The 23,663-nt window shown below is 48.1% G+C and overlaps 2 protein-coding genes across 12 annotated transcripts in view; one reads left to right on the forward strand and one right to left on the reverse strand.

Annotated features, from left to right (window-relative positions):
* Positions 1-775: 775 nt before the first annotated feature.
* Dusp13a (dual specificity phosphatase 13A) lies at positions 776-17,266 on the reverse strand. 10 transcript variants are annotated; one of them, XM_085698369.2, is made up of 8 exons: positions 17,146-17,243; positions 14,162-14,379; positions 12,319-12,526; positions 10,976-11,182; positions 9,689-9,783; positions 6,333-6,509; positions 2,263-2,483; positions 776-1,230 (listed from the first exon to the last, which is right to left on the reverse strand). In XM_085698369.2, the coding sequence occupies exons 3-8, from the start codon at positions 12,403-12,405 to the stop codon at positions 1,028-1,030; spliced, it is 990 nt and encodes a 329-aa protein (XP_085554495.2). In that variant the 5' UTR covers positions 12,406-12,526; positions 14,162-14,379; positions 17,146-17,243; the 3' UTR covers positions 776-1,027. The 10 variants fall into 10 exon arrangements, with proteins under 10 accessions (XP_085554495.2, XP_085554500.2, XP_085554496.2 ...); XM_085698374.2 differs by lacking the exon at positions 17,146-17,243 and adding an exon at positions 15,134-15,353 and having other exon boundaries at positions 12,420-12,526; XM_085698370.2 differs by lacking the exons at positions 14,162-14,379; positions 17,146-17,243 and adding exons at positions 12,751-12,856; positions 12,951-13,340.
* A 55-nt stretch (positions 17,267-17,321) lies between these two features.
* The window catches only part of Samd8 (sterile alpha motif domain containing 8), a 48,191-nt gene continuing 41,849 nt past the window's right edge, over positions 17,322-23,663 (forward strand). Inside the window, exon 1 of one of the 2 annotated variants that reach the window (XM_048426381.3) lies at positions 17,322-17,514. In XM_048426381.3, the coding sequence (XP_048282338.1) occupies positions 17,359-17,514 (156 nt within the window). In that variant the 5' untranslated portion in view covers positions 17,322-17,358. Of the gene's footprint in view, positions 17,571-23,663 lie in introns of both variants that reach the window. The other variant, XM_048426382.3, reaches the window with a different exon arrangement.

Here is a 23,663-nt window from a genome sequence, read left to right on the forward strand (position 1 = left end):
CCTTGAGCTTCCAAAGCTTGCGGCTTTGTTGTTCGTGGCATCGTGGACCAAACCCAGGGGTTTACACACATACACCAGACAAGTGCTGGCCACTGCACTGCACCCCAGCACCCGCAGTGAGTTTTTCAGAGTGTTCACTTGTGTTCGTATGCCTGTGTTTTGGAGGCAGCGCAGTCACGTCACAGTAGGTATGTGGAGGGGGGAGGACCATTAGAGGGAGATGCCTCTCTCTTTCTGCCCTGTGGCCGGGCAGAGCTCAAGCCCTCAGGTTTGGCAGCGCTGGACCTTAAGTCGCTTTATTTTAAAGTAAACTTCACTTGCTTTACTATTACTGTGTTAGGGTGTGTACGTGTGCCATGGCATGAATGTGGGGGTCAGAGGACACCGTCATGGAGACCATTCTCTCCTTTATAAGGTGGAGACTGAACTCGGGTTGTCAAGGCTCGCACTACAGGCACTTTTACTTGATGAGCCATCTTGCTGACCCCCAAAAGTGAATTTTGACCATGGCTCAGAAAGGATGTGACCCTTGGAACTTAGCCCTGGGTGAGGGTATGAAAGGGACAGGGGGAGGAAGAAATTGCCCAGTCCCCAGCGCTGCATCACACTTCCTCACGACATTATCACTAACTGATCCCCTCCTGCACTCCCTCTTCAGGGGGCCTTGTCATGCCCTCAGGCTCCTCCCTCTGCCAAGGCTGCTGAGTCAGAACCAGCAAGCCATCCTTAGGCTCCTGGCCTTCGCGACAATAAAGCCATTGTCTCACACACATCCTTTATTATGATGAACCTTTTATTATAGAGACAGACTGAATTTTCTTCAGCATAAAGAATTTCTGTATTGGGTCAGGGACTCCACCTGCTGAAAGTGCCACCCAGCCCGCCCTGCCTCTGCCTCAGTGGAGCCCTGACTTGCTGGTAACACGTCAGGGGCTCTGGAAACAGCAGAGACTCTCTTCTCCAGGGCCAGGCATGTCAGGTTGGACCACGCTGGATGGAGGGGTCAGGGCTTCAGGCACCCCCTGAGTCAGAGCCGCCCTGATTCCCGCCTCAGCCTGTTGTCCAGAACCTGGAGTTGTCGGAGAAAGCCCGAGTTGGGGCAGATATCTCGGTGGGCCTGCACCGTCTGGATGGCATCGACCAGCGTCATGTTCTCGCAGATCATGAGGAAGGCCAGGACAACTGTGGCCGAGCGGCTTACCCCCATGGCGCAGTGGACCAGCACGCGGTCTGTAGGAAGACCCAACCTAGCATTGGCCACCTGCACCCACCTCACCTTTGGGGAAAAGGGACAGCTCTGGTCATCCCTTCTGTCCACCTGTCCCAACACCCTGGAAACTGGACACTGTCCTCATTGTCAAATGGGGCAAGGGAGGCTCAAGGTCACATAGCAATGTAGTGTAGGGCTAACGTGAACACGTGGGTCCCCTCTTTTGGTCCAGAGGGGCATCCTCCGATAGCCATTGCAACGCTAGGAGAGGGTCACCAAACTTCTAGAGTCCCTTGGATTTACATCACAGGGAATACCCTCTTCCTTTCCCTTCAGCCTGCTCTCTCTCTCTCTCTCTCTCTCTCTCTCTCTCTCTCTCTCTCTCTCTCTCTCTCGCCCATGAAGCCTTGTACCTACTTATGTTTCCTGAGTCTTTGGCTAGGTGTTGTGATTTCTGCCCAATGGGATGGCCTCTTTCTAAAGGATAGAGTTATACTAGTGACCATAATGGAGTGTGTGTGTGTGTGTGTGTGTGTGTGTGTGTGTGTGTGTGTGTTGATGTGGTGGTACACATGAGTGTATAGGTGTGTACGCATATGTGTACACATGCATATCAAGGCCAGAAGTCAACTGTGTTGGTTGCTCCTCAGGCTCTGTCTACCTTTGGTTTTTGAGACAGGGTCTCTTACTGGCTAGGCTGCCCTGCCAGTGAACCTCACTCAGATATCCTGATTTTCATCTCCCTAAGGCCGGGATAACAAGCACACATTACTCTGCCTGCATTTGTTAAGTAGGTTCCAGGGAGTGACTACCGATCTTCATGGTGTACAGCAAGCACTGTACACCTGAGCCATCTCTCCAGCCCCCTATCTGCAACTGTCAGGCTCCACGGCAGGCTCATTAAGTGGTGACAGGCACCTGCTCTTTAGAGTAGGACGGTCGCTGATGGGGTTGGTGCCACAGGCTTCCTACCCACCGTGCTACTGGGGAAATGGATGACGCCTCATCCCTCCCTGACCCCAACCTGCCCAATCCCGTCCCCAGCTGCTCACTTCGGGGAGTATTGAGGGCATCTCTGATGTATCGAGCAACAGGCAGAAAGTAGACACTGAGGTCAAAGAAGGGGTTATCATCAGCCTCGATGCCATAGTACTCCAGAGGTGTTCCGCGGTAAAACTTGGCACCGGTGTCCACCTGAAACTTGCCTGCAGCGACGTTCACAACATGGGTGATGCCCAGTTGGATAAGACGACTCTTGTCTCGGGCAGCATACCTGGGGGAAGGGCACATGAGGAGTTAGGGGGTGAAGGTGTATCTCACAGGGTCAGAACTTAACCTCACGCCTCTGTTCTCCTCCAAGGGTAGCGACTGGCCCGTGAACGTCTCTGATGAGGGCAACACCTACAGCAGCGCTTCTCACCCTGGCTAACGCTGCAACCCTCAGCCAGAAAGTTATTCTGCTGCTACTTCATAACTGTAATTTTGCTACTGTTATGAAGAATAATGTAAATATCTGATACATACAGGCTATCTTCTATGCGACCTCTGTGAAAGGGTCGTTCGGTGGCCCACAGGTTGAGAAGCACTGTTTTAGACCTCTTACCCCGGGAAACTTCCTGGAGGGACGTTTAACTACATGCATCCAAAGCTTTAGAAATATGTGTAGACTTTGTGTAAACACTTTCTTCTAGGAACAGATTAAAAGGAAGAATTCAAAATGTGCCAACAGACAATATAGACGTTGAATTTAGTGGTATTTAAAACTGAAATATTAGGGAAGAGAATTTTTTTTCAAGACAGGGTTTTTCTGTGTAGACCCTGGCTGTCCTGGAACTTGCTCTGTAGACCAGGCTGGCCTTGACCTCACAGAGATCCTCCTGCCTCTGCCTCCTTAGTGCTAGGATTAAAGTGACTTAGTGCCACTAGTGCCCAGCTGAGAACTTTTTTTTTGACAGAAAATGAACTTAATTTTTTTATAATAGGTTGTTAAGTATGGTACAGCAATCCTTGCATCTGTGGTTTAACTTGTCACAGTTTCATTAGTCAACTGTGGCTTCAAAATATTTTTTTAAGTTTATAAGTAAACAATTAATAGATTTTAAGTTTTGCACTGTCCTGCCATATTGTGTCCAAGGCTGCTATGGCTAACAGATCAACTTTATAGATCTATGTAGAGGAACTCAATTGAGGAACTGCCACCCTGTCTGGCCTAGGAACGGGGGCATTTTTCAGTTGCTAATTGATATAAGAGGATGCAGCCCACTGTGGGTGGTGCAATCCCTAGCAGGTGGGCCTGGCTGTAGAAGAAAGGTCACTGAGCAAGCCAGCGGGAGCAAGTCATAGGCAGTATTCCTCCACAGTGTCTGCTTCAGCTCCTGCCTGGGCTTCTGCTGACAGCCAACCGTATCTGTAATCCAAAGAAACTCTTTCCTCCCCAAGCTGGCTTTGGTCAATGTTTTATCCAGCTAGAACAAGGTCAGTATATCTGCACTGCGTATGCTACTTCAATTGTTTAGAAGCTTTCTCGGTTATAAGGTTAACTGTCACAGTACCACAGGCCTGTGTTCAGTTAGCCCTTACTTAATATAGTAATTGCTGTCTTGTTATTATCAGTGTTACTTTCTTAATCTAATTTACAAACTAAACTTTACAAAGGTATTTATTAGTAGGAAAAAAGCCAGCATATATTGTGAGCATTTGACACTGTCTTCAGTTTGTATACCCACTGGGGGAAGCGGAACACACCCCTTGCGTGAAGCAAATTCCTGTGTGTATAAATTATGAAATGCCATGAATCACTAAAATATGGTAAATGCAGGTAAACAAGGAAAGATGTTTACATTTTATCAAGAACCTGTGAAAATACAAGATCTAAGACAGACTGCTATAAGAATTTTTAACTATGTAGTAGGCGTCGTGTAGAAAGCTTTCTGTAGAAAGCTTATCTCAAAACAGTATTGAAAGCCATGCCATTTTTACCCAAAATAGAACTGTGAAAAAGCACATATTTTTAAAATTCTACAAGGATTTTCATCTCTGTGGAAAGGGGAATATTGTTAACTAAATATTAATCCATGTTTTAATTAGTCCTAAAGATGTATTTGTGTGTGTGTCGGCCTTTCCTGCATGTCCATCTGCACATCAGAAGAGAGCATCGGATCCCATGGGACAACAGTTGTGAGCTGCCACGTGGGTGCTGGGAACTGACTCAGGACCTCTGGAAAGCACCCAGTGACCTGTTGAGTCAGCGCTCCAGCCCACTTAATAGTTACGTCTATATTTCCCAAAGTTTAAGAAAACTTTTAGGGAAAAAACAAGTTTTTTTCCTCTGTGTCTGTCTGTCTGTCTCTTTTCTCTTGTAGAAATCTTGGGAAACTCATGTTTTTCCAGGACACCTTTCCTAAACAGTTCTTGGACCACTATAGTAGTTAAAAGTGGGGCCACTGGGCTGGAGAGATGGCTCAGAGGTTAAGAGCATTGTCTGCTCTTCCGAAGGTCCTGAGTCAATTCCTGACAACCACACGGTGGCTCACAACCATCTGAAATGAGGTCTGGTGCCCTCTTCTGGCCTGCAGACATACACACAGACAGAATATTGTATACATAATAAATAAATAAATAAATAAGGGTCAGTACAAATGAAGAATTTATGGTATAGTCACACAGTGAAATATTATATAATAATAGCTACATCTACATAGAATAACATTGTGTCACACAATTTGAAACAAATGATGCTGTCCATGAATACACACAATATGAGCTGTTTGTCACACAGGTGTGAAGACCTGAAGTTCAAATCCCAAGCACCCACATAAAATCTAAATGCAGTAGTGTGGGTCTGTAATATACCATGGCTTCTATGATGAGATGGATGGTGGAGACAGAAAGGTCCCCGGAAGCTCGTGGGCTGGCTAGCCTGGCATGTACAGCAATGGACAATAGACAGAAGATGTGTTCTCTGACCTCCACATATGCACTGTAGCAAGTATGCAAATGTGTTCACACATGAATACATACAGATATACACATGCATACACACAAAAAGTTCCTTTTAAATTTATATGCATGTGTGTGCTCCTGTGAGTTTACGTGCACCGTGTGCATGAAGGAGCCTGTGGAAGTCAGAACAGGGCATCAGATCCCTGGATCTGGAGTTGTAATCTGCCATGTGGGTGCTGGGAACCAAACTCAGATCTTCTGCAAGAACAGTAAGTGCTCTGAACTGCTGAGCCACTTCTTTAGCCCCACAAGACAGAAAACGATTTAAGAATCATTTCACTCTAACTTTAGAAGGCAGGCAAAAGGAGCTGGGCAGTGGAGGCACACACCTTTAATCCCAGCACTCGGGAGGAAGAGGCAGACGGATCTCTGTGAGTTTGAGGCTAACCTGGTCTCAAAAGTTAGTTCCAGGACAGGCTCCAAAGCTACAGAAAAACCCTGTTTTGAATACAATAACAACAACAAAACAAACAAACAAACAAAAAACCCAATGAGACTGGCAAAGTCGCACATGACTTAATCCCAACATTTAAAAGGCAGAGGCAGGAGGATCTTTATGAGTTTGAGGTCAGCCTGTTCTACCTAGTGAATTCTGGGACAGACAGGGCTACACAGTGAGATTTCATGTCAATGATGATGACAATTATTTTAGACAGGATAGGCTCGTAGCTTAATTTGTGGAGTGCTTACTTCGCACACACGATTTACTTAGCATACACCCTGGGTTTGATCGCTAGCATGAAACAGTCGTGGTGATGTACACTTGCAATCCAGTACTTTGGAGGTGGAGGCTGGAGGGTCAAAAGCCCAGGGTGTCCTCAGGTATATAGGGAGTTCAAGCCAATTTGGGGTACTTGATACCTTGTCAAAAAAAAAAGTCACTTAAAGTGTGGCTATCCACCGAGAAAGGGAACTTGCATAAGTAACTCCTTGTTTCTGAAAGATGAAACTGCTTGTGTGTGTATTTTGTATCTTTTTCTTACCTGTGTTCTACTTCCATAATAGACATCAGAGGAAAGACAAGTGTAGGTGATGCTGAGAAGCAGAGATGCCAACTGGAGGAGGCTTGTCCTGCCACTCACCCTTCTGCCCACCCAGCTCCTCCGTGGGTCTCACTTACGCATCTCCCAAGAAAAGGTTGGGCCAGACTTCATTGATGTGGGTCAGTGTGGTGGCGGTCCGACGGAGCCACAGCAATCGCTGCAGTGAGGCCAGCGTGGGTGGCTGGTAGGGGGACATCTGGACCGCCCCATGAATCTTAGGCCTCCGAAGGTCCTGCTTCTGCAGTGAGTCCATCCTGGAACAGAGTGGCCACGACAGCAGCTGGAGCAGACTCCCCAGGGACGGAGTCAGTGGATAGGGAGGGCTGTGACGCAGTACCAGGAGCCCCTGGGATGCTGTGGGGCCAGTCTCAGCTATGCTGAATGAGGCTGGAACCTAGAACCTGTTCCCTGGGAACAAGGAGAACTAGAATTCCCTTGTCGATGCCATGGCGCTAAGCAGACCTTTCCTGAGGCTATGGGTGTTAGAAACTTTGGTCTTGGGGACCTTGGAAATCTCTGTAGGAAAATCAGTACAGACCTTACCCCTTAAGCCACTAGAAACCCCAGCTTGTTGAGACTCTCAGAAAGGACTCAGGATGTCCATCCAAACCCAGGCAGCTCAACCCCCACCCCTGCTGTCTCTAGGTCTGGGCCTTAAACCCCCACTTCCAGGTGCTTGATCAGAGCATTAGCCAGGGTCAGAGTAGCCCAGCTACACGCTGGCACTAGTGAGCTTTCTCCCGCCAGGTGAGCTGAGGCCTCTCATCTGCAGAATGTCTCACTTGTGTTCTGTCCCTCGTTTTCCACAGAGGGACACTGGCACTCAGGGTGTCACTTCAGTGACATTCAAAGACAAATGGCTGATGACAACCCTGGGGTTGATAACTACTTTCGAGTGACTTCAATTCCTTCCCCAAACCTTCCACTTGCCAGGGGATGGTCACCAACATACGTGTCTCCTGTAGGGAGCCTGTCAGGGCTCAGTTACACATCTGCCTACAGGTTCCAGGCTTTTCCTCCTTACCCCCGTGACTCGGGCCAGTGCAGCTGTGCAGGCCTCACCCGGATGGGGTGGACTGTGTCTGGAGTCAGCTGGCTCAGGCCATCCGGGACCCTGCAGAGCTGGGGTGTCAGAGGAACCAGAACCCGGGCCTGGTGCCATAGAGGGAAGGGGGACCTATCTTGGCCAACTTCCCCTGGTTCCCTCAAAGAGTAACTAGAGAAGGTACAGACTGGGTACAGCATCTTTTCCTTCTGGTAGGCAGTGCCAAGACGGGAAAAAGAAACAGGCACCCAGGAGGCCACTGGCTTGGCCAGGCTCACCCAGCGGGTGGATGGTGAGCTGGGAGGAAGTGAGGACCGGGCTTTCTCCCTCATCCCCCACTGTGACCTCTCAGGGCAGGCTGAGTGGCCTGCCACCTACCTAGGGCATGGTCAGGGGCCAGGAATGGGGGACTGAGTGCAGGGGCGGGATTCTGCATGTGAGTAGAACAGTCCTAAGGCAGATTCCGTCCAGAACACAGATGCTGTGAAGCGGCTAGAATTCCAGGTCCATGCATTCGAGCCAATGGGGGCTGGGGGTGGGGGAGAGCAAGGCTGGGCCCCTCTCCCTGGTGTCTCTGGGATTGAAGATATGCATCCCTAAAACCCTCCTGAATATGCGGGACCAGTTGAAGAGGTACCCAGAGAACAGACTTAAAACTTGGCCAGGATACATTCTGTGACCTAAGCTAGTTTTCATTCCTGTCTTGACTTGAGCTCTTCATGCGAAAAATTGTTAGGGTCGCCTGACTTCTGTAGACTCTCTGGTATTTTGCAGGCTGTAAGAGACAGAGTGATTCTACATGAAGTAAAGCCAGACCAAGGGACATTGGGTTGGAGGGGACCCCGAGTCCAGAGGAGTCCAACAGTCACTCTGGTCTGGAGCCCCCAGGTAGACAGCTCCAGCTCTGAGTGGAACCAGCCAGGAATTTTGGAAAACCACAGGCCCCTCACAGGCCTGCTAAATTTGACATGGGGTAAGGCTGCCCCCTGGTGGCCAGTGACTGCCAGGCAGCACAACTGTGCCCCAGGAACCATGTCAGGGGTTTAGAGGCAGTTTTTAGCCTTCCATGCCTAGATCTGTAGGAAAGGTTATTCTTGAACTTAGGGTCTCGTTGTCAGGTCATACTTAGGACCTTACTTCTGCTGCTCAGGGTGTATGTAGCACGGCTAACTGCTCAGTCAAAGCTGGATCCACTCCCTCAGTGACCCATCCCTTAAGCTTAGCTATACCCCCTACCCCACCCCCAAAGGCAGTTCAGCGACACAGTTCCCTTGATTCTTGCTGCCTCTTAGTTTACAGAGGCCCCCACTTGACACTGACTTGTACATCTTGGCCATGAAATGAGACATGGCTGAATGTCCTGTAAGAACAGGCCTGTTCCTTCACACTCAGGCTAGCCGCTCCCTGTCGGTACCTGGCCTCTGCTTCCCTGTAGCTTCAGCAAGCAGCTGCCTCTGTGGGCAAACACTGCCGCTGTTTACAGGGGTACACACTGGTTTTCTGTTGGCCTCATCTCCAGCTTGTTCTCTGCTGCCTTCTTCCACGTTCTCACAGGACCCACGGCCTTCTAGAATGTCACCCTGCATGCCCACAGTTCAGGCCTTGTCTGGCCACCTGGGGACAGGGCTGTGGTTTGCTGTGACCCCAGGACATGTTCCTCCTGGTCTCCCCTGCCTCCCCTCACCCCTAGGGGAGCACAGGCCAGGTGGGGATGATGGAGTTCTCACTATAGAGTATTGAGGAGTCTGGGAAAGGGACCTTGGGGACCATGGCAGGCAGATGCCAAGGGTGAGCCTGTGGTGGTCTCTGCCCAGTGTGCATCCCTGCACCCCTGGAGGAAGATGGGCCAGAGTGAGAGTCTCTAAGCCTGAATCTTCACTAGGGGCTGCTAGAAGAAGATGCCATGACATCATCAATGATAGACGCCTCCTAGACTCCTTGCATCATGGGAGATGCCCCATGAATGGAGCATCACGTTATTTATATCGCTGTAATCACCCTCATTCTTTCAGGACTCAGCAGAGCCTTGGAGTGGAGAGGTCGCTACAGTCAGCAGAGGTTTCACCTGGATCTCTGTGCTTCTTACGGAGACACATTACAGACCAGACAGAGCCTGGAAATCATATCTTCCCGAGTCCACAGAGTGCTCTCAGGAAGCAGGCAGTATTGATGTCCCCACTTTTCTGATGAGAAAACCGAGGCTCAGAGAGATAAAGTAGTAGGCCCAAGGTCACATAGTGGGGAGAGGCCAAGTTCTGAGCCTCTGACCCATTTGGACCCCCAACCCAATCCTCACAGTTGCCCAACACACATAACATAGGCAGAGGTGCTCTGGGCACCACTTCCCAGCATTCTCAGGGGCCCCTGGGTTAGGGCCATTCCACCCACCTGTAAGAAGATCCTGCCCAGGCTGTAATCTTCTCTGACGGGCAATGTGGACTGCCGGCTTCCAGTCGCCTGTCTCTGCACACTTGATGCTGTTTCTATTTTTTGATTGGAGTTTAATTATAAAGCATGCTGTCCTCTCCCTTCTGCTTCCCCTTGCCACTCCCTACTCATCCACTGGTCCCAGGGCATGGTCAGTCCCAGGCCTCAGTCTTAATGTTAGGCACACAGGAAGCTCAGAAGGGCTGCCTGTGCTGTGTGGCATGAGGTAGCCGGGCGGGGAGAAGGAAATATATCAAGCAAACCATCTTTAAAATTCCCTTTAGAGCCAGAGAGTGGTGGTGCATGCCTTTAATCTTAGCACCGCCTAGGTAGAGGCAGACAGATTTTTGTGAGTTCAAGGACAGCCTGGTCTATATAGTGAGTTCTAGGACAGCCTGGTCTATATAGTGAGTTCTAGGACAGCCTGGTCTATATAGTGAGTTCTAGGACAGCTTGGTCTACATAGTAAGTTCTAGGAAAGCCACTATGTGACTAAAGTGGAGATCCTGTCTTAAACAAAAATTCACATAAAACAAAAAACTACCTCCCTTCAGGGCTTGGAGGTGTTTGTTTAGTGGTACAGTAGTGGTTGAAGCCCTGAGTTCCATTCCAGCACTATCCAAAATAAACAGACAGACAGACAACCACCCCCCCAACTCCCTTGACTTTCAAAGGTTACCCAAAACAAGGGCAGAAGAGCTGAAAAGGTGTATGCTGAGGACAGAGATGAAACTCAAGGCATACACAGAGGTGGCATGGCGAACATCAGCACATAGGCCCAGAAGCCTCTATTTGGGGAAAACTAGCCCAGGACTAAGGTCTGGCAGACTCAATGCGGGTAACAGGGATAAACGAAGGTGTAGGGGACTACAGAGCAGGTTCGTGCGCTTGGAGCCTTCATCTGGGAGCAGCTCTCCCTCCACGGCCCTCTCCCTCCCTCAAAGATGGGGATGCCAGGGGGATGCCTAGTGATAGCCCACTGCATTTGAGATTAAATCCTTTCCTTTTAATCCAGATGCCCTAGCCATACACCCATATCATATACTCCCCAGTCCTATGACACACACACACACACACACACACACACACACACACACATACTCCCTCAGCCAATGAACTCCCAGGAGCTAAGACTCAATCACTGCGGGAGAGCTGGAGAAAGCATTGAGAATCATCCTCCTTGGCCCACCAGGACCTTGGGGACCCCTGATTCAGAACCTCAGAGCTTGACTGCCAGCCCACTCCCACCTGTGAAGACTGAAGCCGGCAGCTGAGAGGGTGTGTAGAACGCTGGAGGAAGCTGATGAAGCACCAGGTTCGTGGGTGAGCCCCACCCTGGGTCCTTCCCATCCTCTGGGCATCCACCTGGGCTAAGGCTGCCAACAGGGCCAGGGCCAGGGCCAGGGCCAGAGTAGCAAAGTGGCAGAGCCTTGTGGCTGAGGATAATGACTGGCTCTGGAGAAGAGAGAACCTTCGCATTACAGGCCGGCAAACCAAGGCCTATACTGACTGGGCTGTGTCAGGACAGGGGCCAGAGATATTACTTAACCTCCTTCACCCTGAGTTCTTTGTACAAGACCAAGTGGATAGAGGTACCAGGAGAACAGTTAACGGAGAGAGATGGCCTCTGTGCCAGGCCTCAGCTGTAGGGTTGCTGGGTACAGTTGCACAGCCTGTGTCCGGCGAGACAATTTTGTAGACATCATTTCCACAAATTGGGCAATGGTGTAACTCTGTTCAACCAACTTCCCCCAGCCCAGCTATCTGATGGGCGAGATGTTGGTTGGAGGCCAGGGCGTCTGAGGCTCCAGGCTAAGGAAGTAGAGTGACCAGGCATGAAACCAAATCTGCTGCTCTGTGGCGTTTCTCATGCCTGTCTACAGGGGACAGCACAGCAGTGAACCCGCCATCTCGGGGGACACTCTTGGTGACTAACACCAGTGCACTGCAGAGGAAGCCTGGGGGCCCGGACTGGCTCCGCTGCTGGCTGGGAATTTGGTAAGTCTTACAGGCTCTTAGGAGGGCTGGGTAGCACTCAAAAGCATGTAGGGAGGCCTTCCCTACAGCACATGAGGCTTCTTAACCCTAACCTTTCCTTCTTCGTCTCTCTCTTTTATTCTCTCACCCTCTGGCCATGTACGTACATTTGTTTGAATATTTGAGTACCAAGTGTAAGTAGAGGTCAGAGGCCAACTTCAGACACTGATGCTTTGCCATCTACCTTGTTTGAAACGGTATCTTGTTTTGTTGTTGTTCTTTATGTGTTTTTCCACTTCATATACCAGGTCCATTATGTTCCAGGGTTCATTTGTCTGTCTCCTATCTTATGTTAGTTTTGGAGAGTCAGACTCGGGTCCTCTTGCTTGCATGGCAAGGGCTGTTACCCACTAAGCCATCTTCCACCTTTCTCTGTTCTCTGGAGAGCTAAAGAATTCAGGTGGGAGGACTGGCCTGGCAGGCCCTGGACAGGCAAGGGGACCTAGCAGCTCGGGAAAAGGAGTGGGGAGGCCGCAGGTGACCCTGCCAACCGGGTCCTCAGCTGATTTCTCACTGCCAACCACACTCAGCTTTGCCTCCTCGCCCTTCCTTACCGGGTTCCTTAGCTCTGGCCTGCACCCCGCAGTTGCTGGTCCAGTTGGCGGAGCTGGCGGAGGAAGCCGCGGTTGGGGAAGATCCATCGGTGCTGCCTTACCGCGAGGACTGCCTGCCGCAAGGAGAGCTGCTGATGCAGCATGAGGTAAGCCAGGACCAGCGTGGCAGAGCGGCTCACACCCACCACACAGTGCACTAGCACCTTAGCTGGAGAAGAAAAAGACTTCAGGTGATTGACTCCTTCCGAACACCAGCCAGCCCACCCAAGGGATGGGACCCGAGCGCAAATTCCATTCCCCGAACCTGCCTTGGGTGTATTATGGGACCCTATGCAAGTGTCTCGGCCTTTCTGGACCCCAGTTTCCTGATCTTTCAAAAGAGTAGACTAACACCTGTCTTGAACTACAGTCCAAACCCTCAACGTGACTTACAAAAGCCTTGGAGGCCAGGTGGTGGTGGCACGCAGAGGCAGGGTCAGGCAGATCTCTGAGTTCAAGGTCAGCCTGCTCGACAGAACTGGTTTCAGGACAGCTAGGGCTACTTAGAGAGAAAAACACACAGAGGTCTCGAAAATAAAAACAAACCAAAACAAAAGCCCCCGAGAACTAGTCATTCTGACCGTGCACCTCACCTCAATCAGAACCTGTCTTGAACCTCGGCTCTATGAATACAGGAAGACTTTCAGCCTTGGAGCTGTCGTGGCCTTTGACCTTTCCTCTGATCTTGGTCTGACTAGCCTTTACTCATCCACCAAGCCACACTCAGATGGCTTCCCCCATCAGCTTTCCTCACCACCCAACCAACATAGCACTTGAGCCACCGAGCAACTAGTCCGTTCTGCGTGTGCCTCGGGAAGCCGCCGCAGAGAGCAGTGCCCGACGCGTGGTCCTCTGCACCGGGTGTCTGCCCTCTCGCGTCAGTGACGCTCAGAGCACATCACAGTATGATTAGCAGGTTCTACAAGAGCAGGTCTGGCTTCCTAGAATTTAGTGCTTCCCCTGCTGCGGAGTGAATAACGACTAGGAGATGGATGGGCAGATGAAGAAAGAGAGGATGTCGCAGTGCTCGGGCTATTCCAAAGCAACGTGACCCTGACCAAATCCCTCATCACAGAACAATGAGGAAACGAAACTCCAGAGGACACTGACTAGTCCAGGGTTACAGAGCAAAGGGGCATGGCTCTTTCCCTAGATGAATATACAGTAAGGGCTCTGAGGCCCTTCAAGGCCTGTTGTATCCTGGGTGTTTTCTTTTGTTCATTTGGAGGTACTTTGGGGCACACCTCTGGGTACCATGTGGTGCTTTCCCAGGGCTGCCTGTTGTGCAGTAAGAATTGTTCAGGCGATTGGGAGATCTAGCTTCCAGTTGCGTGGCTGCTCCTAATTTATTATGCCTTGGTTTTTGGGCTTTCTCCATCTGTTTTTTGTTTGTTTAGTTTATGTTTGTTTGTTTGGTGGTTTTGGTAGGGGTTCTCTGTGTTGCCCTGGCTGTCCTGGAATACAATCTGTAGACCAAACTGGTCTCGAACTCACAGAGATGTACCTCTGTCTCCCAGGTGCTGGGATTAAAGGTGTGCACCACCACTGCCCAGGAGGTACCTCTGTCTCCCAGGTGCTGGGATTAAAGGTGTGCACCACCACTGCCCAGCTGACTTTCTCCATCTGTGAAGCAATGTCATTAGCCGAGATGCTGAGGCATAGAGCAGAAGACTGTTAAAACAACAAAAAGAGAAACAAACAAAACAAAGCAAAAGCCAGGGATGGGAGGATGCTGAGGACGGAGGGAAATGGGCTATCCTCCCTACAAGTGAGCAGAATCGCATATGTAGTCGCTATCACGTACCCCCAGGTGTGTTGAGGGCACGGTGGATGAAGTCAGCTGCTGAGGAGAAGTAGGTGCTGATATTGAAATCAGGGAGGTCGTGTGCTGGTACCCCCAGGTAGCTCACACTGCTGCCGTAGAAGTCCGGGCCTCCCTGACAGTAGAGTCCCCCGTGGGCAGCGTTCAGCACGTGGGTGATCCCCAACTTCCACAGCTCAAAGCGGTTATTTGCTGTCACCCTGGGAAGAGCAGAAAGGAGACTGGAGGTGGCTGAGCCTCTGGCTCGATTTGGGGAGCGTATAAGGGTAGAAAGGTAGCTAGAATTCATCTGTACTGAGCTGGGCCTGCAACCCTCCGTCCCAGAACTTTCTGTTGGTAGAGCTGGTGGTGCCAGGAGTATGTTTAAATTTCTTTTGCTGTCTTAGGCAGCTTGCCCCCACCAAAGCCAGGAAGAGATTGCTTCAGCCCCCGAGAACTGGCTGCCCCTCCCTTCTTGCCACATGTCCTCTGACTCATGTACATTATCTAGAGTCGCGTGGTCACCACGTCACACCTGCCACGAATCTACAAATATTTAGAAGTGACACCTTTCCTGATTCATCCTAGGTCAGGCTGCTCCACCCACTCAGCGTCTATAGGACACAAGCTGGGACCAGAACTATGATCTGTGGCTATTCCATTTCAAATTCCAAACGTTATTGCTTCCCAGACTGGCCAGTTGTCTAGGATGTGCCTGAAGACCCCAGGGATCTCCCAGTCACCAACTCCCTCAGACCTTCCCAAGAAACAAAACGAAAACACTCACGCTCCCTCTGCTGTTAGAAACTGGTCATTGACTAGCTCCCGGCGCTAAGGGAGTCAGGAGAAAATTCCTGGCCTGGGGTGGACTAGAAGCAACTAGTTCTTGTTCCCTCTCTGCCACCTCCTGTGGTAAAGAGTTCTAGGGTTGTTTCTTCTTGACCTACTCCTACAACCCTGCCAGCAGCCACTCACGCATCTCCTATGAAAAGGTTGGGCCAGACTTCGTCCACGCGGCTGCAAGAGGCTCTCCCAGCCCTCAGGAGCTCTTCCAGCTGCAGGACACTGGGGCAAGGTGTGGCTTCTGTTTCTTCCCCCAGTTTTGGGATGGAGGCTTCAGCCATGGGCCAGCCTGCCTTCCCTTCTGCCTCTGCTGTTGGCTCCTTCTTCTCTGCCCCCTAGTGTCATGTCTCCTTTCCAAAGATTGGCAGTGACAGGTGAGACAAAGTGACTCAGCAAGTCCCAGGGGCCTTCAAAGAGGACAAGACCTATATCTCTTGTGTCAACTCCCATCCCTAAAGTCTCTGAGAACGTGGAATTAGACCCCTTCAAGTCACTATCTTTCTCCACCTCCATCAGGTTCTTCTGTAAAGTTAAGTAAGCACTTGCCCTGGAGGTAAGTATTGTTTCAAGGGTTAAGCAAAAGGTTCACCGTGGCTAGCATACAGTAGGTGTTTCGAAATAGTTGAAGTCACAGGTTTAGAGCCCTAGCATAGGTTGTTAGATTCTGAGGACAGAGTTAGAGCACTGAGTGATGAATGTTAGGAAAGAGCTTTGCAGGTCCAAGTGGGCTACAAACTTTGTCACATGATTGGAGCCTTTAGACGGTGGAACTCGGGGGAAATGTCTGAGTTGTGGGGTTAGAAAAACTTAGGGAGACATGGAGGAAAGCATCTGAAGTGTGCCCAGAAAATGCACATAAAAGATCTGAATGATGATTCTATAATGAAGATAGCTAATTTCTTAAAAGAAAAAGCTGGTGGGCCCTTAGATGTCAAAGAGTGGTGAACAAAAAGTTGCCCTAGGTTCTGAGAGTCAAAAGACCTGGCATCAGAGACATTTTTAACAGATTTATTATTCATTTATTACTAACTATTATTATTATTTTATTTTCCCTGAGACAGGATTTATCTATGTAAAAGCCCTGACTGTCCTGGAACTCACTTCATAGACCAGGCTGGCCTGGAACTCCCAAAGATCCACCTTCCTCTTGCCTCCTAAGTTCTGGGATTAAGGCATGCACCACCACATCTGGCAAAAGATTTATTATTTTTATAATTAAAAATATTTTGTTGGTACTGGAGAGATGGCTCAGTGGTTAGAAGCACAGACATACATGCAGGCAAACACTTAGACATATAAAATGAGTTTAAAAATGATTTTGTTTGAGTGCCTGCATCTGTGTGTGCGTCACACGCACTCAGTGCCGGCCGTGGCTAGAAGACAGTGTTGAATCCTCTGGAATCAGAGTTCTAGGTGGTTGTGAGGAGTCATGTGGGGGCAGGGGACTGAACCTGGATCTCCTGCAAGAGCAGCAAGTGCTCTAAAACTGAACTACATCTCTACCCCCATCAGAAACATTTTGGGGATAGCAGAGTCCTCTGCCTACAAGGGATGTCTTGCCATCTCATGTGGCTTCATGGAGGCCCTGAGGGGTATGAGGGAACTGGACAGATTCCTGGCTACCCCTGCTCTTGGAGTCTAGCTTGAAGGGAAAGGCCACACCAAGGCACCCATGTCTACTTGTCTATCACCTCAGAACCTGCTCCCAACAGGTTCTGTTTGGTTTAGAAACACCAAAGCTGGTTCTGCATTGCTCAAGGAAGTAGAGCCAAAGACGACCTAAAATTCAAGTTGTAGATGGCTTTGGACATGGTTTCTGCCAGCCCTAGGCTTGGGTTAGAAGGGGGCATTCTGTTAGATAGAGTAGTGGAGGAAAAGAACACAGGTTCTGATGACAATTGGGGGTTGAAATACCAGCTTGGAAACATACTAACTGTGCTGTGTCAGGCTACAGTGTTTCTTGACCTTTCTGTGTGTGTGTGAGATCTGCTTTGCACACACAGAGTTGAAACAGAGTTGATTACAGTCAGATTGCATAGACACAGTCACAATAAAGGAGCAATAATAATAGCGTTACGTGGGACTGGATAAGGAGGAGCTAGCCCCTTCAAAGAACTCAGAATAGACTCTTAGTAGGCCCTTACCCCGGTCAGCAACCCCACTGGAACTCTCCCATCCTCATTAACACTCCTTGGCTGCCTAGGGTTGGCCCTGACGCATGCGCTCTCTCCTTCCTTAGGTTTTCTCGGTTCCCTTCCGGTTTTGTCCCCGCCCCTTCTCCGATACGCCCCGCCCCCCGAAGCAGTTCCGGTTCGGCTGGCCGCTGCTGGCGGCGGGGCGCCGAAGGTGCCGGAGCGATGCCCGCGCGTAGCCGAGCTGGCTCCAGCCTGCGCTCCGACTCCCCTTCCCGGGCTCTGCGTCTGCCGCTCGAGGCGCTGCGCTCCGCTGACGCGCCGAGGACCCCGGACGCCAGCTCCGAGCTGGGTCCGGGCAGCTCGGCTCCCACCGCGGAGGTGAGCGGGCTCCGAGGCTGAGGAGAGGGGAGATTGGGGGGCACCTGCAGCCAAGGGTGAGTGAGAGCCGGGGACGCTGGGGACCGCGGGGAGACGGTTGGGGGAGGCGGGGTAGGCCGCTCTGGAATGGAATCCGGAGGAAATCGGGCAACGAGGGGCGAGGCGCAGGGGCCTTGCAGCCCAGCTGGTGAAGGAGGGACGTGCGAGGGGTCCCCGGAATCCGGACGCGGAGGAGGAGGTGCTCTGGGCTATTGCCGAGGTTGTGAGGGATGGGAAGAGCTGGCCCCGGGCCGCCTGAAACCGGCGCAAGGGCAAGGCTGCCGGTTGGGGACTGACAGCCACCTGACCCGGTGGGAATGGTGGCTTTGAAGGGCCGGGAGTTAGGGTTGGCTGGAAAGAGGGAGGTGTCGGATGGGAAGTCTCTTGGCCTAAAGATTAGAAAGAAAAAGTCCAGGAAGAAAAATGAACCCTTGGGGGATCTAATTCAGGACCTTGACATTTTCACAGGAAAGTGGCTTTCAAGGCGTCAAAGATCTCTGAGTAGTGGATGTGGGCTATAGGGCTCTCTTGTTTGTGGTCCTTTTAAGAATCTGGAGTGCGAGGAGCGGGTATGCATCACCGATTCGCGTCCACGGACAGGGGAGGCGAATGGGGAGGAAGTGATGTTAGAAGATGGTAGTGATTTCTGGAAATAGAGATGTCGCTCAGATTTCTTCTGACGCGAGTCTTTTTCTTTGTGCTTTCTTAAGAAGGTTTAGATGTCGAACAAGTCTAAATCTTAAGAAAGGACTTAATACATTACTTTTTAACTTTAAAAATTAAACCTGCAAGAGGGTTTTGGATTCTTGGATTTTCAAATAATTCAGTGAAAATTGTTAGCACTTGCGTACGGCTTGAGTTGACCCGCAAATTGCCACAGGGTGGAAATATGGCCCCACATTCCTGGGTTAAGAGGACTATGCCATCAGTCCAGGAACCTGCAAGATCTTCCCATTGATAACTCCAGGATTGGGGTTCCCTTGTAAAAAGTTTGAGGGGTAATTTTGACAACTTTTTCAGGACTGGTATTCTATTTTGCAGGTTTTTGCATGAATGATAATTTTTTTCTATAGTGCTGTAGAAAAATGAGGGTAGTAAAGGGAGGTTATAGCTGGCAGCTGACAGAAGGAACAGGTGCTTTTTCTAGAAGACGTAGTACCAAAGTCGTAATTCTGCCAGGAAAGTATTGATCCCAAAATTTGTGTTCACTTTTAGTAGAAATAGAAACAGTAACGTGATTCTGTGGAACCTTTGACTTTTAACTGAGGCTTATGTTTGACTTTTGTGGCTCTTCAGGTAGCTTTTGCTAGGTCGTTGGACATTTTCAAACCAATTTTTAATTATTTTCCACTCCAACAAGCATCTACTGCTGAATCTTCATGAGATGATTATTCATTGATCTCAACAAGCTTTTAAGTTTGTTTATGTAAATGGACTGTATATCATACCATTGAATGCTCAGTAGAATTAGTAATTTTCTCAAAGAATAGGTGAAATCTTAATTTTGCTTTTTGAGGCTGCCAAAAGGTAAACTTCTTTAGTAAAGACGATCTTTAGATGAAGGATTTTATGACGCGTTACTGTTTATATTTCTGCTTTTCCTGGCAGACTGGGAACCTTCATCATATTAGCTCAGGTCTTTTTTTGGAAGCATTCTCAGTGTGTAATACTGGCTAGCCTTTAACTCATGAGTCTCCCGTGTCAGCCTCCTGAGTGTTTGGATTACAGACATGTACTACCTCACCCAGCCAAACTTAGTAAAATTTTGATACATGAAAATTTGCTGAACTCAACTGAAATAGCTGGATGGTGGTGGTGCACATCTTTAATCCCAGCACTCAGGAGGCAGAGGCAGGCGGCTCTCTGTGAATTCGAGGCCAGCCTGGCCTACAAAAGTTAGTTCAAAGGCAGCTAGGCCAGTTGGTCACACAGAGAAACCCTGTCTTGAAAAAAACAAAACAAAAAAAGAAGAATTCTTTGCTAAGGCATCCTACCATTGTTATGAAAGGAGAGAAACTGTTAGATGGGGTCCCAGAATTAAAGGTTAGCTTGCCTAGTGATGACTGTGTTTTTACTTCCCTCTGTCACTTCTCGCCATCATGTAGTTGGAAAGGAAAGTCAGTTTGTGGTAGCTACTGTAAGGCAGAGGAGCCTTCACTGCTGTAGTGGCTGAGTTGGCAGGTGCAGTCAGAGGAATGCTTTGGGTAGCGTTCTCATTCTGCAGAGCCCTTCATGCTGCACATGCCTGCACATGTGTTGGTTTTGTTGTCCAGTCTTCAGTACTTGGCTGTAACTTGGCTGTAACTGATTGAGACATTGTCATGACTTTCCTCAGACTGTTAAATCCAGATGTTCTAATGGATGCTAGTATTGTTTTGTCTTAGGTAAATGCCACATTAACCTGTAACTTAGTGACAGAGCATTTGCCTAGCATTCAGGAGGCTCTGGGTTCAATCCCAAGCAGTTGGAGGGGAGAGCCCTATTAACTAGCTTGTTAAAAATCTTTTAAGACTTTTCTTCCCAGCCTGATGTATATTTAGTGTTGATTGTAGCTAGCCTGGCCATTAACTTAAAAGATGTCTTTTCTATTTTTTAATTCTATTTTTTTTAGGTTAACTAGTACATTTTCATAGTATGTAGTAGATTATGAAGTCTTGGTTCAATGTTTTCTGTTACATTAACTAAATTTGGGATATAACATACAACAATAAAGATTTTATTCTGGGCATAGTGGTTTATACATGTAATCCCGGCACTCAGGACAAACTAATAGGATCAGGAGTCATGGCCAGCCTCATCCCTCTCTTAAAAGTGTGTGTGTGTGTGTGTGTGTGTGTGTGTGTGACAGAGAGAGAAAGAGAGAGAGAGAGAGAGAGAGAGAGAGAGAGAATGTGTGTTGTAGTTCATTTGATAGAGTTTTTGCCTACTATGTTCAAATCCTGAGTTCAGTTGCCAGTATAAAAAATAAAAATTAACAGGCTTTATCTGTCAATATGTCAAATTGCCAGCCTACCTGTACTTCTTAGTGTCACAGACTTATTTACTAGTGTTCTGTGACATAGTGCCAGGTCTAATTAGGCAAACTAATTTGTTTGCCACTAAATTTTGATTGCTATGTAAACATTTTTGGTATAGCCTAGGCCACAAACTGACTTACATTTTTACTCATTGAGCTCAATTCTGTATGTGAATAGAATTATGTGCAACTCAATAATGAAAGCTCTGATTTAAAAGTATGATGAAGCCAGAAAAGATTTGTGCTCCTTTGATACACATGAGAACTCTTGAGTATGAAGTACATGCTTAGTGCAGCAAATATAAACGTGTCTCGGAACTGCAGCCAAGAGAATGCTCATGAAACCAGGAGAGCAGATGCATTTCCCTGCTTTCTGCTGGTTAGAGGGGGTGTGCAGGCACCCTCAAAAGGTCACTACTCAGAGACTGGAGTATGCAGAGGAGTTGCTTCTGCAGCTCTGCACCTGCTTTGCAATGCAGAGTTCCTATGAAATGTTTTAGAAGAAACATCCTGTGCTTGCTAAGAAAAAAATAAACTATCTTTGAATAAATTTATTTTGTTTTAGATTTGTTTTTATTATTTATGTGTCTGTATCTGTGCACCATATGTGTGTTTATTGCCTGAGGAGGCGGTGAGCCTCCGTGTGGTTGCTGGGAATTGAACCCCGGTCTTTCACAACAACAAAAAGCACCATTAACCACTGAGTCAACTCTCTAGCCTCTCTGAATAAATTTAGAGAGAAAAATTTTTTATTTGCTCACAGAAAATGCTATTTAGAATTTTACATTTTTCAAATGAAATAGAAAACAAAGCTTGAGAGTGAAACGACTGTTACAGAACTGTTAGCCATAGATAGACATGCCAAAGTGTGGTGTAGTTTATGCTGTTTTGCTTTTGTAAGCTTGTGTTAGAGTTTTGTTTATGGATATACAAATTTTTATAATTTCTGTCTGTTGAATGCGTAGCACATAGACTGTATTAGCTTAAATAGGAGTTGGGCTTACTTTAGCCTGCGGTAACTTTTAAGAAACTTTGTTTATTTGTTTGTTTATTTATTTATGGGAGTGTCAACTAAGTCGTGGCACCTGTGTGTCGGTCAAAAGGCAAAGTTGAGTCAGTTCTCCTTTTCCGCCATGTGGGTCCCAAGGGTCATCAGATATGGCAGCTGGCACCTTTGCCCACAACCACCTCATCAGTCCACAGTGGTTTTGTTTGTTTGTTTTGGTTAATAAATACTCCGAATTAATTTTTCCTGAATAATTTGCAACAGCTCAAAGAGCAGAAATAAAAGTAAAATTTTTTGCAAGTAGTTGCTGTGTGTGATTCAGCACTCTCAGATTCTGGTAGTAATATTTGGAAAATTATCACCTTTCAAATGATATCACTGTCTCTATAAGAATAATACACTGTAGCCTGGTGGTGGTGGTGGTGGCGGCAGTGGCAGCCAAGCAAGCCTTTAGTCCCAGCACTTGGGAGGCAGAGGCAGGCAGATCTTTGTGAGTTCAAGGCCATCCTGGTCTACAGAGCTAGTTCCAGGACAGGTAGGGCTGTTACACAGAGAAACCTTGTCTCAACAAAACAAAACAAGAAAAAAAATAACACACTGTCTATAAGAGTACCCAGCCCTATAAGAGAACAGTACTCTATTGTTTTGTTGTTCCAGAGAAAGCTAGCCATGTCCATTCTTCAGTCCTAGCTATATCTCTACCGTGTGTGTACACAGCCAATAAAGATTTATTAAAAAAAAACCACAGGGTCCCAGAAAAGTATACACTGTAAGGCAACAGCTAGAAGACAGAGTAAATTATGCATACTTCCTCAAGGAATGCATGTAGAGCCAAACAGTAGCCTAGTAATACATGAATTGAAAAGCTATTTGGCGCTAATCCCAGCACCCAGGAGGTGGAGGCAGGAGAATCTGTGAGCTTGAGGCCAGCCTGGTCTACAAAGTGGGCTCCAGGACAACCAGAGCTATTACACAGAGAAACCATGTCTTGAAAACTGAAAAAGAAAAAAGGAAGAGAAACTATATGGCCTTTTAAAATGTTTTTCATTTTCTTCAGTGCTAGGGGTTCTGGTTGAGGCCTTCTGCAAGCCAGGCAAGCATCCTACCAGGAAAGCTGAACTTTTCCATCCCTGGAAGACTATTAGCCTTGCGTATAATTTGTTTTTCTCAGTCTAGCCCTCTAACCCTTTTCCTCTCTCCCTTTTGAAACAAGTTCTCCCTCTCAAGTATTAGGATTAAAGGAATGTTGTGCCACACACAACCTAATCCTGTTCACAGTCTCTTTTTATTCAAGACACGGTTTCTCCGTGTAGCCCTAGCTGTCCCGAAACTAGCTTTTGTAGATCAGGCTGAACTCAAACTCACAGAGATCCTCCTGCCTTTGCCTCTTGAATGCTGGGATTAAAGGTATGCGCTACTATCGCCTGGCCCTAAAATTATTTTTGTTATTACATAACTATAATTTTGTACTGTTATGAATCATAGTTAAATATCTGATTTCTGATGGTCTTAGATTGACCCCTGAGAAAAGATCCCTTGACACGCTGCCCCACCCTGAAGGGCTCACAACTCACAGGCTGAAAATCACTGATTTAGCGATATTTGAATGTATGGTTGTCACCGAATCTAAGTGAATGCTTCATATAGCTGTAGCCCATTGTTTTGGAGAAATTTGTACACACACAAAAAATGTGTGCACATTTACACAGACACACTTGAGAATAACACAAAAAAGAAATTCTTAAGGCTGGGATATATAGCTCAGTGGCAGAGCTCTTGCCTGGGCTGCTTGGGTTCCTGGGCTCAACATCCAGTCCTACAGAACAGTAAAAGATCAAGCATATTTAGGTCACTGTAGTTACTATCTGAACATAGACATTGATTTTGTAAAATTGAACAGACCAAGAGCAAGAGTTGATTATTGATGTGTCTTGTGTGTACTAAAGCTTGTCTAATGATAAATTAGAGCCAAGGGTGGTTTTGTGTGTTGTGTGTGAAGCCTGGTAGAGTAGTTTGTGACTTTTTTGGTTAGGGGTGCTTGTCATTTTTCAGAAGTTGCCCGTTTTTTTTTCCTCAAGTTGTCTTTTT

The sequence above is a fragment of the Myodes glareolus genome, chromosome 12, assembly GCF_982192425.1.
Source record: "Myodes glareolus chromosome 12, mMyoGla1.1, whole genome shotgun sequence".
NCBI classification, from domain to species: Eukaryota; Metazoa; Chordata; class Mammalia; order Rodentia; family Cricetidae; genus Myodes; species Myodes glareolus.

Excerpts from the sequence above, each read along its gene's own strand:
- Dusp13a (XM_085698374.2), bottom strand. The coding sequence starts at position 15,282 with ATGGCTGAAGCCTCCATCCCAAAACTGGGGGAAGAAACAGAAGCCACA. Across the intron at positions 9,784-10,975 it reads GCCGGCTTCAGTCTTCACAG|AAACAGCATCAAGTGTGCAG; the intron begins GTGGGAGTGGGC and ends ATCAAAAAATAG. Across the intron at positions 2,484-6,332 it reads AACCTTTTCTTGGGAGATGC|GTATGCTGCCCGAGACAAGA; the intron begins GTAAGTGAGACC and ends CCCTTCCCCCAG.